Genomic DNA, 18151 nt, shown 5'->3' on the forward strand with positions numbered 1-18151 from the left:
GAGTTGCGTATCTTCTTTATCTGACAGAAACGCAACCTAACTGTAACATAACATAACCTAATTGTTCCCGATTGTTTGTTATCGAATTATTTTATTCATAACAAATACTTTAGAGTGGATATATCCATATTAATTCAATGGCAAACGATAGGGAAGTACTCCGGGAAATTTGGGATGGAAAAATTCCAGTCTGTTTCACTCTCAATTCCGAGGAAATCTGCGATTTACAAGGACCAGATCCGTTTTATCTAATGGTACCTAGGTTAAGTTACTTTCCATTATGTACAGAGAAGGTAAGAAATATATTTGCACAAAGTATCTTATTGGAGATCTTACTGGAACTTGTTATTTTACAATTTTATTAACATTATGTCCAAACATGGATTAAATATATATGTATATTGTTTCCTTACTTAGGTACGAAAGCACTTTATACGACACATACAAGGTGATAGCAAACAAGAGCATGAGATGTGGTTGGAATATAATGGAATGCCATTAAAGTGGCATTATCCAATTGGTGTTTTACTAGACATTTATTTCAATGACATTCAATTACCTTGGAATATTGTTGTCCACTTTGATAAATTTCCAGAGAATGTTCTAATGCACTGTCAAAACAAGTATGCAATATAATTTAATCAATGACGAGATATACCGATTACTTATTGATTTACACTGACAGATAATATAAATATAATCTTATGCAATTTTAGAGAAGTTGTAGAAGCCCATTTTCTTTCTTGCATAAAGGAAGCTGATGTTCTGAAGCATAGAGGCCAAATTGTCTCTAGTATGCAAAAAAAAGACCATACACAGCTATGGAATGGTATTATGAATGACAAATTTGATCAGTTCTGGTCTGTGAATGGTAGGCTTATGGAAACCAGTACTGAGGAAGGATTTAAATATATACCTTTTCGATGTTATACGAATGAAGACAAATACATACAGAAACTTGTAAAACCAACGAATGAAGAAGGCCAGAGAAAGACTTTGAAGCATTTGTTAAATGAAGTGTTCCCAGATCAAGAAAATGGTTTGTAATGTTTTTTTTTTTAATATAAACTTTATATAGGAAAGGAACAAATATATATATACACACATACACATCCTCATTTATTGAGAGAAATTGAGACTAATTGTGACTTTGTACAGTTGCAGTGCGCACCCATGGCATTGTACCACCTTCAGAAACACCGCTTCAGTGGATGTCAGAGCATTTAAGTTACCCGGATAATTTTCTGCATTTAATCGTGATTACATCGTAACGTATATTGAGGAACAAGTAATTTCATTATTAAGTGACAAAATAACTTTTTTGTAATTTTTGTGGAATATTATGTACATTGCTTATGTTTTATATTATAATGTATTTATTTTATGATAAGCAATAGGAGTAAGTGCAAATACCCAAAATATTTTCGACACTTAGTTTGAATTTCTCTGAGCCAAGTCAAGAGAGAAGTTCTACGAACATACCCGGATTCGACTTGAATTTTGTGAGTACTCACACATTCTTAGATATTAACTGAGATGTATTATATTATATGTTTGTTTTTGTTACAAAGTATATTTTATAAAGCGATTGTGACAAATAGTCTCATGTGGTAAATGAACACATTAAAAAATGTTTAAACCTTATAATATTATTATAATGTATGTATATATACAGATTTCCTTGAAACTAATACTATAATGTTAATGTAAACAGCTAAGTTTATTGAACAAATTATTGTATTATTCTCATCAAGTTATTGCACATCTTTCACTTGGCTTATGATATTCTCTCGGTATCTGCAAGGATAAAGGAGTGTTCTGTGTAATCACAGAACCTGCAGGTTTTCGTATAATAATAGGATGATTTCCATTACTACTATATTCTATTGTTCTGCGACTGCTCCCAAAAGTGAGGTAACTGACAACTTTCTTCTTTCTACTTTGTTGCTCCTGTAATCAAAGATTTCACGAGGTTAAAAGTTCGTTTAACTTAAATTAATTTTATTTCTCTTTCATATTTTCTTACATTAAATATAACCATTGCTGTATCTTGGTATCTCTTGTGAATCTCTTCCTTGCTCAAGACAATGGTTACCTCAGGAGATTCATAATGTGTAGACATTTATGTATTTTGTATATTTTTGCATCAACATTTAGCATATATTCTTTCTCTACAATTCCTTCATCTTTTTTAAATCTGTAATTATAAATTTAATCTAGCAGCAATTCTTCGCACGCGAATCTATGTATTTAGAATGTTTTTAAGTCTAGATAATTTTAATAGAGAAATGGAAAAGTGTCGGTCGGTTAAAAAGATAGTTTCAGTGTTTGATATCGCGGTAATACAAAAGCGATAGCGACGAAAACAAAACGAAAAGACGAAACGGAGAAAAGGAACAAAAAGACACCTTTGCTGGGGTAAAAATATACACTGTGTAGCCTTTCGCAAACGTTGATTTTCTCGCCATTATGGGAATTACGAACGACTCCCTGAGACTCTCTCTCTTTTTTTTCCTTTCTTTTTCTTTCCTGCGACATCGAGAACACGTGTACCGAAGAGACAGGCTTTGCGAATGTCCGTTTTATAATTAGCAACCATCGCGAAAATGAGGATCTCTCTCACTCGAATGTCGTGTGCCTGAGGGTCTCACGGACCGAATTACCATTTAAATGTAACGCCTGTTCTCTTAACGTCACGTTGAAAATTATTCTTGTCTCTCCAATATAATACTCCCGTCACATCGTACTTAATTTATATATCTTCTCGCGCGTATCAATTTATGATTACGACTATACCTCATACTCCATCATGATCATCGTAGTTCAGTCATAGTTCAGACTGATTAACATAATCAATAATCATGGTGGCGTCAATCCTGACCTCGAAAAAAACGATATTACGTTTATGTCAACGAGATGCAAAGCAAGTTTCTTTGATATTAACTTAATTAATTAACAAGAATTTGTTTTCTGGAAAATATTTTTCCAGCATATATATATACTTGAAATATCTAATATCTATCAGGAATCTGTTTTACATAGACTGTCAACAAAAGATAGAGAGCAAATCTATCGAAGCAGGACTAAAGGAAACCTCTAAAAACATCTCGTCCATCAAATGTGTTTTATCTTTAATCTATAATCGCAGAAGGAGAGGGAGAAGGCGCGCTTTATGTGGGACATGGAAACTTTGTGGATTATAGGGTATCGCGCGATTGATGAAAATTCATGAGTAATAATAGTATTTGGCAAATAGCGCGTTATTTACCAAGCTCGAGTTGCCCCGGCATGTTATCCCCAACACGGGAATATGCCGATTTCTCGTTTCGCGACACACTTACCCCGTGTTCGCCGATTTCTTACACGCCTCGAGAAGCGCGACTGGTGAATAAAATCAGCGCACGACGAAGAGCTCACTCTAAAAGAATAATCACCGAAACCTTAGACTTTTGTCTGTCCACTATACTATTTGCACGTTCTTCAAACAGAATCGGTCACGTCGCTCACAGTTGGAGCAACGCCAGAGTCTTTTCGGTATACTTTCGTATTTCCGGTCGGAGAATAGATCAAGAGAGAGCGAGACTTTTTTTAAGTATCTAGGTGTTGGTCCAATTCGTATTCTCGACGCTTTTCGAGATACATATAATGTCATCTGTTAAATCGACTTAAATATTAATCGCTCAACTCGATTCGAACGCGGCTATGTTAAACCGCGACAAAATTATCTTCGCGATTGATGTTTCCTCTAATATTAATGCATTCGTCGGAGTCATCGCACGAAGTTTTTTTTTTTTTGACCATGCACCCTTCCACAAAATTATCTTCGCGATTGATGTTTCCTCTAATATTAATGCATTCGTCGGAGTCATCGCACGAAGTTTTTTTTTTTTTTCGACCATGCACCCTTCCTAATTGCATTGCACCAGCCGGTGACATTTATTGCCGTTGATTGACGCGTTGCAACAGTCATGTTTTGATTCAAGGTCTGCTTAGTGCGCATACGGTGGCCTTAATAAAAACGCTAAATGTTGTTATTATCACGATTTAACGATGAGGTTTCGCATGATATCGCCTAATGATTTACATTCCTTCCCGAAGAATGCACCGTCAATCTTTTCCTTGAAATAAACTCTTATATATGTCGTTCATAAATGACACAACGATATATACATTTTCTTGTATACCTAATTCAAAGAATTTAGCTGACAGATAAAAAAAGAACGATGACATTTCCACATAATATATAAATTTACTCATAAATATAGTTATGAAAAAAATTATAAGTTTTCTATATTTTATTATATGACTAAAAATTCAAATTTAAAATAGCTGTTTCTCTCATACACGTTGATATTTTTCGTTAAGAAAGCCAAAACTATGTTGATACGTCAAAAAGCTAATTGTTCTGATGTTGTTAAAATAGTGATCTGTACTCTCTGGATTGTAAAGGCATTGTGTTTAATATGCTGGCAGTACAACTGCCCCTCCCCCCCCCCTCCCCACATACACATACATGCAAAGAGAGTTACGCGTGCGCATTTTATTTTATTTTATTTTTTTTATATATATAATTGAGAAGCAAATGCAGATGAAAATTGAAACTGAATTTCATTTTTTGTACGTTTAACTGCCGCATGAGATAACGATTGCTCAATCTGCTCAGTGCATTGGCAATCATTTCACTTACACGTTGCAACACGAACACAGGCATGTATAAGCCGAATGCGTTTAAGATGGAATTTCCAACTGATAAACAAAAAATATAAAACAATAAAGAAGTTTTTATTTCGCAAATTTAGAAATGAAGATTTATTAATGAAATTTATTAATAATATTTTTTATTAAAACGATTAAATAAGAATATGTTTGACGTGTACGCGACGAGTAAAAGTAATTCGCGAATGCCAGTACTTTGGCAATAATTAAAAAATAATATATTACTGTGTTCTCTTATCTAAATTTCCGCTTTTCCCACCCCATCCCAAAGACATTTACTAATTAATCTTTATCATCACAATAGCATCAGCGTAAAACTATAAAAACTCGTGATTCTCATTTTATAATCTCTCTTTTACTTTTAACGACGAGCATTTTATTCCCCGTTATATACCGGACTCGTGCAACGATAAACATCGATAATAAATCATGCATTTACATAGCAGAAATTTACTGTACATTCTACATCGTTGCTCACAAAGGATTTGAAACTTTATGATAACGCGTATGAAAAAATGAATCATATAATCTATATATGTAATTATATAAAAATGAGATCAAGATTTTTCTTATATTCGTAAAATCAGTAAGAAATCCATCAGACACAGATTTATAGGATAGTGCAGTTCTAAAGATCAGAATTCACAATAAATAAGGCAAACGTGAGCGATCGCACGAAGAGCACGAGTTCGCTGCAGCTAACAATAAGCGATGTTGCATCGGTGTGTCGTTCACGTACACATGTGCGTGTATGTGTGCGCTCCTGCGTTACGCGTACTCGAAAGTATGCGATGGGTGCCTGGAGAACCTAATGCACAGGCGGCTGCGGCTGCGGCGAGCTGCCAATCAGGCGCGATATGGGAAACAATGCATCGGTGCATCAGTATAAGTATGCGTAGAGAAAAGGGTAAGGAAAGAGAGAGAGAAGGGAGAGAACGGGGGGAAAGGAAGACGATGTGCGTGAATCTCTATGACTTGGACTCACGCGCGCTTATCTTTATCGCGCCTCTGTAATCCCGCGTAGCAGGGGGAGAAGGGGAGAGCCGGGGCGAGATATCGAAGCCTCTTCGAGACCGCACTCGCAACTACGTTGTGTATGCGCGAAATTACGTAAATCTTTAATTGTGAGAAGAGGGAGTATCGTTTCATCTTGGTAAAAACACAAAGACGCAGACTATGATCTCACTTTACCACGAACAGTTGGAGGAAAATATTATACATAGACTGCGAGGTATTTAAAATTGATTCAACTAGAGAGATTCACAGACGAGACCTTGAAACCGCGAGATAGAAATTGACGTAGTGTTTATCAATATTATAATAAAAATGATTTCGGGTGCAAAAGGTTAAATGACGCAGCGATAACGGTAAAATTTAATTCGGAATATTACGATTTTAAATTTTACGACCTTACTATTGCGCGTTGTTCCATAATTCAAGCGGAAATGCCTGAATCAATGTAAGCAGAGAATAAAATACTTTTTCTCTCCCATATTGCGTCGCGTAACTGCTGAAACACTCGGTAAGAAGATAAATGCTTGTACGTTTTGTGGAATCGCGTGAGAGACTTTATGAATCATATCAGTAGAAGAAAGACCTATTGCGTCAATGCGCTAATGCAATATGCTTTCTTTAAGCCATTCGATCATCGTGCCTTTGTAGATAAATACATACGATTTTTCAAAGTTTCTTAGAAAATATTAATAAAATCTCCCAAGTATTATAAATGATACAAATTGCCAATAATTCAATAATTTTGTACAAAATATAATAACTTGTAATTATTACCAGAATTATGGAAAGAAAAAACATTTATGTATACAAATTTATTTTTTCAGTATTAATCGATATTATTACTCGCACACTAATTAAGAATAATCTATCGAAAGACAATTTATGGTTTACTTTGCCAGGTGAAATTTAAGAACAAATATTATATCTCATTTTCTGCGAAAATTATATTTCGACTGCTTTAAATTTTAATATTCGAATTATCGAAATAATAATATTGTTTCAGTTTACATCTGCAACAAACAGCATCTTGTATAAGCTTCGTCACAAATTATAAGAATAATGAGAATGCATGAGCGATATTAAAAGATAAATTTGATAGGCAGGGAGAGCGACAAAACACAGGTGTAAATTCTTTTAAAATAATCTTTTATATTTTCTCTCAAATTCGATTAGGTCCTATGTCATATGAAGCGTGTCATGCTCAAAGACGTTGCGAATACCAAAATGGGCATTCTTGTTGTTTGGCACGCTTCATATATATATAATCTATACGCGCGTGTATATGATACAATATTTAATACAATAATTTTTCATCTCTGCGACGTACAAAAGAATTTATATCTCGATGCCTTTCTCTTGCACTCTTCGAACATTAAAATCATACATTCTCACTCTCGTTCTTCAATACTTTCTTTTCTCTCTTTCTTTCTCTCTTCCGTTCGTGAACAGCGATAGCCCCTTCGTGAGAAAAAAAAATGAAATTTATGAAACTATAATAAAGATGGAATAGAAATTTATAAAGAAATATGTTTATAAGATATATCTTTTCTCTCTTTCTTTCTCTCTTCCGTTCGTGTCTTTTTGATAAATTACAATAACGGTTGTCTCAGATAAAAATCGGCAATGAGAAAAATAGGCGCACACAAATAAATAATACAAGAAGAGATACGAAATTAACATTGTTATTAGCCACAATTTCGTTTGCAAGATGAAGATGCTGATGGATTATTAGATTTTCGTTTTTGAGCTGTCGCGCGGAACCGTGTGCTTTCTTTCTCTCAACCTTTATCGATTACATGTACCAATAACAGCAAGATAAAATATCGATGAGCAACGAATCGCCGGATAATCTTCGGCCGAATCAAATTAACGATTGTAGGATGTGATTAAGAGAAATTCAACGTTTTTACGAAGTATGCGATCGGGAAGGCATAGAGATGACGAGATTAACAAGTTATTTTGCGGGACTTTGGAGGCTCTTTATATGTCACGGGAAACAATAAATAAGGAATAGTTGAAATACTGATATTATATGCTTGCGCGCGTGAGGAGGTCACTGGTATATATCTGTACACTATTTTACTTTCTAATTTGCATTCGCGCAATTTCGTCAAAGATACAATACGACAAATATTATATTATCAGCGAGAGACTCGTAATGTCTATGGGTTTTTGATTCCTCCTCGCGCGAGAAATTGTAAGGCACGAGCAATTTGAAGGCACCGGGCGAGTTCAGAGGCGCGTTCGTCGTGTAAGTTGATCGTATCAAAATATAACTTTCGATATATATGTATATATATGTATATATAGATAGATAAATTTTTATGTACTTTCTTTGATATTTTCGCGTTCTAGCTCTTCTCTCATCGTTCTTTTTTTTATTTATATATATACATATATAAACTTTTTTGTACATGTACAATACGAGCATTATGCTTATATATATATATATACATATATATGCCTTACGCCTCTCGTTAACAGACTCTTGTGGGCTGTGGTGTATACGTGACTACATATACGAGTTTAGACGGACACGCGACAAGCACACTCACACACTCACATACAAGGCACTCCAGCGGCGAATTCATTTTTCGCGTAATCGAGAATTTTTTCGTCAGTCGTACAGCCTTCCTTTACGTAAAATGTATTATGGCATTATGTAATTTATTATGGCTTATAATTACGCACGCGCGCTTTTATTGTACATTGCCGCCTTGACCACTATTAACAATTGTGGGCAAAGCGCGAAAACCTACTTTTCTTTGTTCGATCTCTCGATCCTCGGACTTGATTGGCGAATCGTTTTGCAATAAAAAGACATATATATTGAACAATTAAATCATTAATTCGAAATATATATATGTGTAATTTTTAAAACAAGATTCAAAGATTTTGATAAAATGAAATAAAAATATTTCTTTTTATTCTGGAAAAAGGAATGAAAAAAGTATTATATTCTGATCATGATATGATGTGCTGTTCTCCGTAGCAATAATAATTATAATTATCATATTTTGAATTTATTACTCGTGAGACGATAAATTAGAGCTCGGTACGAGGCGATCGCACAGCAACCATATTGAATAATGCCGCATCATGAATGAGCTCGATTAAGCGTGAATATTGAAACATTAACGTAACTGCCCTGTCTGCAGCAGTGATTTACAGAATTGCCTTTCTTGCTGATCGCTTGGCAACCGCTTGATTGTTTAGAAATCTATTTTATAAATAATTTTCTTGATTCCGATTCAATAATTAAAATATTAATGATCTCTATAAAACTACAATCACATCATATCGCTTGATATTTTTGTCTTTACTAAATATGAAATTTACTTTAGCTACGATATGATTGTTTTATAGTATTTGTGACTGCTGTAGAATTTTATTGACTGATAGACTATATTTTTCCGATCCGCGCGCGAGTAAAGTATCTCTTACAATCTATATAATATTACTTCCTTTAACATCAACTAACAGTTCACAAGATTTCCCTCTGACAATTCGCCAGCAAAGTCAGACGCGAAAGAAATCGCTTATCTTTTCGAGGATCGTAATGCATTTCGACGAATCGAGTCGATCTCAGTGCATTGGGAACAAGAGTGCATTCATATTATGAAAAATATTTATTTATAAATTGTTATGCTTTCAATTGTCCTCCTTCCCTACGTGAAAATAAAGAAATAATGTTCAGAATTAGGAATTTGTGTTTTCAAATTTTGCAAATTAAAAATGTGTTGGAGAAAATTACGTAAAGAACGCACATTTAAAAAAAAATTCTTTATATAAATTAATCGCAGTATACTAAAAATAAAGATTTTTACTTTTCCGATATTTCTAATTCTTAAATTTTTAATATTTGCGTGTTTTAAAAGTTTATAAATAATTCCTAATTCTCTAGGCTAATTATTTTTTAATTCTTATTCCTCATTCTTTCCTATGAAAAGTCAATTAAATAAGAGCATCTTTGTTGATCATCAGAATATTGATATATATATTGAATATTTTAAACGACAGGAAATATTTTCGCATGCTTCTTATTTAAATAGAAATATTATTTTTTATGTTGTTTACAATAATTAATTACGGACTTGGTTCAATGCCGATGCGTAATCTTCCTCTCGTTTAAATTATTCGATTGCGATCACTGATCGATATCGAAGACAAATAAAACTTTCATGATTTGAACGTGGAATTGTATATAGAAAATATAGGTATAATTATATCACTTCTAAGTTGATCTATCTTATAAATATTAATTAAAATCTATACATTATTACCATAATAATTAATATTATACAATTTATATGTCCCTGTGATTTGTCTTATCTCGCTCCTCGTGCGAGCGATATACATCTTTAATATGAATATATTATATAAGGCACGTATGATTTTCTTTCAGAGTTGTTCTTATATGTCTTTTCAATTCTTCCTACTCATCTTGCATAACTACCGATTTTTCTATCAGTCAGCGAACTAATTACATTTTATGTATGCAATAACATCACGTGTATAAGTTATCTTTCTCGTTTTAAATATTTTAACGACGGATAAATTGATCGCTGAACATCTTTGTCATTATTCAGTAAATTGATTTGTCGAAAGCAAAGTGCATAACGAACAAATTTACTTTCTAGATATCGAATCTATTATTTCCTAAAAATACTAATATATATATTATTACATAATTGACCTATGCGTCTTTGTTGTGTTAAAAACGTTTTGTATTTTGTCTTATACTGACAAAAAAAGGCACAAGAAGTGGTCTCTGCGGAAGTGGTTTATTTCGTCTCGAATTTCCATCTCTTCCTTTATGGTTCTTCTTTTTTTCTTCTTTTTTTCTTTTTTTCAGACGGGATCGTATAAAAATAGCTTATTTCTCCCAAAGGAGTTTCTCCTTGGAGGTATCGACTATTTAAACTTTTTTTAAATAACATTATGATACATCTACCAAATGTACATCGCAGAAATCTCGGAGTACGATAATGTCACGTTTCTTCCCGATTTTCTCAATATTTACATATTTACATATTTACATACCATTTAACAGAAAACAATAAAAAATAAGAACGAGAAATAGACAACAATTGCCAAACAGTGAGAAAAGGGGAATAGAAGAGCGATGACAAGTTACTATTTGTAATACTAATGCGCGTGACGTATATGCGCACATGGAAGAAATTGTTTGAGCAATTAAATGATTTTCACAGATCGGCTGTACATTCGCTACCAGTAATGAATATAATCGCGCGAGCAGTTCGCAGAAAACCATGGATGGTATATTATGTATGTTACCAAGAAATCGTCCGACCAATCTACCCGCCGCCGGCGGATAGTTTTCTATGTAATACAGGGAAAATTAATAAGAAACTTATAATTTAAAAGCTTCGTTTTTTTTCTGACGCAATGCATCGAGCATAATATGCAATATTAAAAATATGACAAGAACGTGAACAGAATTAAAAATTTACTCAACTAAATGTGCTATGAAAAATCATCAAAAATATCTTGGAAGGAGAAATGTAAATTAAAGTTTTTTAATTTCTTTGATAAGTTCATATAGAGATTATAATGCCTATTTCCAGTTATTGCATATCATGCTGCACAACGATCCATCACATTTTACACGTGAAAATGCTTCGGCCAAGACAAGCTTTCTTTCCGCGGACTTTCCTTCGATATATTGCAATGGCTGCGCTGACATAATTCTATAATTATAGCGAACGCATTCGACCTCTAAACGGCCTAGCCGCGCGATAACCACCAGGTTCTAATCTCGACGATAAAGCGGTGAGAAAAAGACTTACCAGGATATCTGTATGATTTTTTCGTGGAGCGAGGTGGGACGATGGAGGGGAAGAGGGTCGAGCAAGTCTGATGAAGTTGGAAGAGGCCAGCTGAGGACGCGACCATGTATAATCTCCTTCCACGCCTCAGCTCGTCCGATTAAGACTTTATCGTGATGTATAACGCGGCACCGACGATCCGTGGAAACGATAAATGCTTACGTGGCCTGCTACGTACGTGTAGTAGATCACGTACCGATTGATCTCTCGCCGGCAAATTTTCACCTGAGAAATCTGCAAATTCGATTTTTATATCCGCAAACTAATTAATTATAACGTACGATCCAATCATTATCGCGTCTTTTTCAAAATTTTGAACAAATGCAGTTAAATAAGATAAAAGGAAAAAAAACATAGACACGACCATTGATCGTTACACGAGCTTGCTGGTTTCCGTTCTCTGCGTTTGATTAGAACAGAAGGAAGGGGAGCGGTTCGAAAGAGGAAGTTACATGTAGAGCGAAGATACGCTGACAAACGCATTCCCTTGCGGAAACCCTGTATACAAACTTATATCAGGTCTCCAGGAAACCGGTACTCGCAGATTAAGCTCGAAATCATAGTTGCGACTTTGATTCTCGTTGAAATTACAAATTATTTGGCAATTGTTGTTATTATTATTATTATTGTTGTTATTGTTATTGACGTTGTGGCTGCTGATAGGAGATAGATCGCGCTGATCGGCACATTTCTTCGCAGGTTTGCTCACGGGGTTGTCTAAGTAAGGCTTGAAAGTGATAGCGTCCGTATTATTCGAAGCCGATACAGTACTCGGTTTCAGAATCAATTCCGTTCGAGAAGGAGAAGGTTCCCGAGTCAATCTCGGTTTCACGAGACAAAGAGGTGTATCTTGAGGAGGTGCATCGTAACAGTCGTCCATATCCGAAAACCTTTCGCAGAATCTTTTTGGCGACGGCATTGCATCGTAACAGCAAGAAAGCATACAATGCTGCCTCTTCAGCGGTGAAAATCTTTGCTCGCATCCTTCAGAAAAATTAGAAACTTCGGAATTTGCTCTGGGTGAATAACAGCGTGCTTTAACTGAAGACTCCATATAGCAGAATTCTCTCAAAGACAGGTCTTGATAAGAGGATGTCGTCGAAATCGTCGTACTGTCTACAGAGCAAGAAAGATTGCAAGGCCCTATAGCTTCTACTTCGGAGGATGATTCTATTCTAGTAAAGTGTTGATAATGTTGAGGAGAAACGGAACTAATATCGCAACGATAAAAATGCGACGACGATCGTTCTTGTTCCATCTCAAACCGATCACGTAACAGCGAAACACAGTTCGGAACATAATTTGTCGTCGTTAGATCCAACGGTGAGTCACCGGAAGCGACATCCTGGGCAGGACCCAATCGTTGACGTGAATCTCCTCGAAGGGCGATTTCATCCCTGAGTTCCGCCTCTTGCTCTAACCACTTCTGTACCTGACGACGATTTATACCGAATTTTCTAGCGGTGGCTCGTTGATTCTCTTTTACTTCCTTATCTCGATGGAAAGCATCGAGAACATCAAGTTTAAAACGCAAGGGAAAAGAACGTCTGCGAGTGAAATTGCCGGATGAATTCAAGCTGCCAGCCGAAACGAGGGGATCCATTTCGCTATCCGAGCAGCTACTCCGGTATCTTCCGACGCTAACAGAATCTCGAGGACTCGACGGCAAAGAGTAACCGTTGCGATCGTACATAGGACTTACCGGTCCTGAACTACCTACTAATGATTCGCCCGTCTGTGGTCGTCGATAATCCATGCACGAGGATGCGGTAACTTCTTCTGCTTCGTCATATACTTCTTCCTCATCCAAGTGTACTTCTTTTTTGACTATCGCCGTACAATATTCTGCTTTTTCCAACATCTCTTCCTCCTTCTTCTCTTCGACATGCTGCGTCGTCTCTTCTGACTCTCTCTCCTGCTGGTGCAGAAGCGACGGGATCGGCTTCTCGGAATTCAACGGTGAGCATGGGTGTGCGTGTTCATGCACGTGCACGTGCAAGTACGGGCTCGCGGCGGCTCGTGAGGAATCAACAAAGTGAACGGACGATGAGGAACCGCCGCTATCGGCGGCTCGATGCGATACCGGCGAGAGTGGGGCCCGTGGGCCACCGGGGGAATCCATTGATTCGTACGGTCCTGATGTCGCCGCTGTGTCTGGGCTCGCTGGCTCTGTCTTTATCATCGACGGCGCTAGTAGCAAGCCGTATGATCTCCCGTCGAATGAATCGATGTTTCCATAACTTTGTTCCCGCTGCTGCGAATGATGATTCGGCGAATGATTATGCATGCTACTGTTGATATCATTCACGCCGTATCGATGCTCTTGAGATGGCGAATGGTAACTTGTCAAAGTTTGATATACCTTCACCTCGTTCCTACCGCCAAATATTGAAGCTGCTTCTACATCTCGTTGTCCATCTCCGTTTAATACGTAGTAATTACGATCTTGATCCACTTGCGTGCTAGAATATCCATGAATCTCTGACATATGAATTCTGTCTTCAAGTTCTAAATGGAGACGTTGTTGTTCTGACGAATATTCTTGATAACCCATGGACGCGACGCATAGGGGCAAAGTCGTGCCGATGGTAGTAGTCTGACGGTTATATTGGGGCGAGGAGGGTGCACTGCCATGCGGAGGATGAGAAGGTGGGGGCCCTTGCTGTGTAGTCAGCTCGTCGCCGTGCTGTCTGGCGAGGTTGAGGTTCAAGGCCGGCGTTGCTGGAGTCACGGTGTTTCCTGTAGCTTCCGTCATAGTACCATCCGATTGAGAACCCGTGGAAGAAATGGAGGCAGTCCCAGTATTTCCATTTTCAACGCTACTTCTGAGCTGCTCCTCACATTGTAGCCATTTTTGTATTTGACGACGATGAATACCATATTTTCTCGCAGTGGCACGTTGATTCTGGCGGCAATCCTTGTCGTGTCTATAAGAATCTAGAACCTTGATTTTAAAAGCTGTTGTAAAAATACGTCTGGTACCCATAACGCCCACAGATTTTCGCATGTTCTGCTGCTGATGCTGTTGATGCGTTGATTGTTGATGTTTCGAATGAATCATTTTCACTGATTGTGAGCTATCCTCACTGAGCACCTCACACTCACGTCATATATATAAATAGGTCATGGATTTTGATTTTAAATATTACACATACGTAACTTATTCGCACCTGTAATAGTCGTCACGTCGACCATAAAAACGAGTCCGACAGTATAATCACGACGCAGATAACAACTACCACAAAGTTTAAGACCGGCACTGTCAACGATACACGAGGATACCTTAACGCTTAACATTGCACGATGCGATCTGGCGGCGCCGGAGTTCCTTTTAGGTCTTGGATGCCGTAACTAATTTTCATCCCCACTACCAGCGAGAACTGCCGCTGCTTCCCACTGGTCTTTCCCCTCCGCTCTAACGCCGTCTCTCGCTCTCTCATTCCCTCGAGCCTCTCTTCTCGCACTCTCAGCCTCTCCTCCGTGTATCCCCACTCGCTCGTCACTTCGTTTATTGCTATCTGCGTTCAACTTATCGCCATTGTCGTTTTTCCTCTTTCTATCTAATGGTCGTCCCCTCAACACCCCGTTGCCACCATTCGTACAGTACGGGCGCTATTTTACCGCCGAAGGCGGCTACTAGTCATTCTTCTTTCTCTGTGCCACCGACCTAATCTCCTCTCTTTCTACGGATCTCTCGTCATCCTACCTCGCTCGCCTGTCTAACTGCCCGCAGGCGTAGACACCCTCCCTGTCCTCTCCTTTCTCTCTTCCCTTTCACACCTCAACTCTGTAAAACTCCGCCATTTTGTGGGCTCACTTCCGTTAATGACGCGCGCGGGAAACGTCACGCCGGCGTGACGACGAGCGCCGCTTAGCAGTTTGCCGTAGCAGCCAGCATGGAGCCTCGATTTTTGCTCGCCTTTCTCCTCCAGCCGATCGCGCCTCTCCGTTCGACTTCTCTATACAAGAGGTCGAATACGCATAGAATGTGTAACATTCCGGACTTTTCTATAATTCGTTATATGGCATATATAGCATCTATATAAAATTTAAGATCAAAACGATAGCGAAGAACAGAAACAGATTGTAATTAATTATGAAAATTTTATTCTACGAAAGAGTATGTAATTTAGATTAGGTCGTAGATATATACTTTACGAGATACGAACTCTAAGTACAATACATCTGACTCAACGATAGCATAGAAAATTTTATAGCCGACAAAGACAGCCTAGTAAATGAGGGAATTTCATCTTCTAGGAAAAGCGCTTATAGTTAGACTTATAGCTAAAGCCAGGGACTTATCGGATTTAAAATTATCTGTATTTTAATTAAAGCAATTAATATTATTGTGCTAGTTAAAATTAGTAATCCATTAGTTTACCGTTACCGCGCGTTCAATATTTTTGTATTTATATTATTCTCTTCACTCCGTTTTTCTTTTTTCTTGTTTCTCATGCCGTTAAAGTTTTGAATGAGATTTTGAGGTATACGATAACCTCTTGCATATGCGCCATGGAATGAGATCATGTTGTTTTTGTGGCGTGAGCCGACAGTTAATATGTTTAGCTTCACGCGCCGTTGCCATGTCTCTTCTTAGCTACACGTAGGCCGCAACGCATACGAACGCGCGGAGAGACCCGCGAGGCAATGACGCAAGCCGCACGCTCGCATATACTTCGATGAACGAACGCGTGAGCAAGATAGACTGATAAAAAGAAACGGACGAGGCCTCGTAAATTTCCACGATTCGCGCCACCGGCAGAAACCAAGGATGCCGACGAATCCTCTCGCAGTTCTCTGAAGAGGCACCCTATTCTATTTCCAAGAATCACGGCGGCTATTCTTGCGCTTACTGATCACGATGAGGCTTCTCTTTTGAACACGTCCACCGTGCAGCGAGAAGGCACCTGCGAGGATCGGCCTTCGCGTAGTTATATAGGCACGATTCATCGTTCAGGTATTCCACCTATGTGTCCTTGAAACAGAATGTCTTCCTGTCAATTTCCTGCGTGAACAATTGACAACTGCATTACATAATAATATTAATATTTTATCAAGTGATTTATAAATTCGTTTATAACTTAGATTATGTTTATAGTCATAGTAATTACGTGACGTTAGTTTTCTTGCATTTTTCTTTCTACCTTTTCTCATTTATCTATTCTTCATCTTCTATCTCGCGTATTCTTTCTTGCGAGTAAACTAGAGTATTCGCTGAAAATAATATCGGCAGCGAGCATCGTAAGGAAAACATCGAGGCAGCAGCAGACCGGCAGTCGCCTAGTGCGGCACGACGGCTGGCACGGCTCGTCGGATTTGTCCTTGGGGCCGAAGGTAGGCGCAGCACGAAGACCGAGTAAATGGCAACGCAGCGCCCGGGCGCCCCCTCTTTTGTCCGCCGGCCGGTCTTGCCAGACAGGGTGTCGCCAGCTCGGTCGGCCTGGTCGTCCGGGTTAGCACGAGGGACGAGGAAAGGGAGAGTATATGACGGAGAAGAGGGAAGGGAAGGTTGATATATATGTGTATACGTCTGTGTGCGATAGAGCAGCACTAGGGGGGAAGGGACGCGCCACAGGGGGAATCGTTCGAGCGGTGGACATAGAAGAGACGAGACGAGGGACGAACGCAGCTTCACAGCTCGCAGCTCGTAGCTCGCTTAGAGATCGTTGTGTGTGTATTACAGGATCGGTCATGGACCTATATTCACGCAGGCCAGGCATGTTTGAAAACTCGCATTCTTGTGGAATGTGGCCTGCGGAGCCCCCTTCGGCGGCCTCCCTCTTTTCTCCTCAATCTCCGGCCCTGCGAACCTCTCTTCGAGCGCAGTGGACATTGCTCGGACGCCTACCTACGCCCTCTCCTTGCCCCGCCGTCCTTCCATGATCCCCGTTCACCCGCCGCACCGCCACAGCCACCAGCTTGGCGCCCCAAATAGTCGCGTAACCAGAGACGCGCCTCTGGCCTGGCTTGGTCGGGCCAGACTTCTCGGCGCCCAAATGATGTACGCCGACCATCCTCTGTCTCTCTTCGTCCTTTGCGTTCGCTCACATGGCTCTCTGTTGTAGCCTTCGCTTTCCGCGCTTTCTTCCACGTACTTATGCACAGGCATGACTGGCGGAAAGGAGGTTCTATAGGAATGATAAAGAACAACGATGAGGAAAAGGAAAACGCCAAGTCTATTTACCAATGCCTCAACTTACGACACCTTGTTTTCAATTCAGTATTCATGACCTTTACCTATCTAATTCATAATATGAGCAACGAAAATTCTATTACTATTAAAAAAATAGTCGCAAGTGTTAAAGAAGAAAGAATACACGGGACGGTACGTGACGCAAAAAGATACATTAGATAATTTTTCAATCTTCTCTCTTTTGACTTATGGAAGAAAGGCTCAAATATCTTGGCAAAGGGGAGACACAAACGGTCACCTACAAACGCTCACTTTGTGAGGACGATTGAATCTGTTCTCTCTCAGAATACTGTTAAGTTTTGGTGAAGTTGGCTGTCGTTCAAAAATTTGCATTATTTTGTAATGCACGTTTCGTATTTCGACGATTGTTGCCAGA

General features: G+C 38.4%; 3 protein-coding genes across 6 annotated transcripts in view; 1 reads left to right on the forward strand and 2 right to left on the reverse strand.

Annotated features, from left to right (window-relative positions):
- On the forward strand, positions 1 to 1641 carry LOC115244294 (autophagy protein 5). Its single transcript, XM_029821850.1, has 4 exons — positions 1 to 293; positions 418 to 623; positions 717 to 1039; positions 1159 to 1641. The coding sequence occupies exons 1-4, from the start codon at positions 138 to 140 to the stop codon at positions 1269 to 1271; spliced, it is 798 nt and encodes a 265-aa protein (XP_029677710.1). The 5' UTR covers positions 1 to 137; the 3' UTR covers positions 1272 to 1641.
- The window catches only part of LOC115244295, an 18667-nt gene continuing 2149 nt past the window's right edge, over positions 1634 to 18151 (reverse strand). For 2 of the 4 annotated variants that reach the window (XM_029821851.1, XM_029821854.1), the window contains exons 2-3: positions 2027 to 2197; positions 1634 to 1950 (exon numbers count right to left, since the gene is read on the reverse strand). In XM_029821851.1, coding sequence (XP_029677711.1) covers positions 1750 to 1950; positions 2027 to 2122 — 297 coding nt within the window. In that variant the 5' untranslated portion in view covers positions 2123 to 2197 and the 3' untranslated portion in view covers positions 1634 to 1749. Of the gene's footprint in view, positions 1951 to 2026; positions 2198 to 2408; positions 2837 to 3341; positions 3479 to 18151 lie in introns of those variants that run through there. The other 2 variants (XM_029821853.1, XM_029821852.1) reach the window with 2 other exon arrangements.
- On the reverse strand, positions 7279 to 15424 carry LOC115244292. Its single transcript, XM_029821847.1, has one exon. It carries the CDS (start codon positions 14638 to 14640, stop codon positions 12028 to 12030), a length of 2613 nt encoding a protein of 870 aa, XP_029677707.1. The 5' UTR covers positions 14641 to 15424; the 3' UTR covers positions 7279 to 12027.

Source organism: Formica exsecta, unplaced genomic scaffold (genome assembly GCF_003651465.1).
Source record: "Formica exsecta isolate Colony F162 unplaced genomic scaffold, ASM365146v1 scaffold80, whole genome shotgun sequence".
NCBI lineage: Eukaryota > Metazoa > Arthropoda > Insecta > Hymenoptera > Formicidae > Formica > Formica exsecta.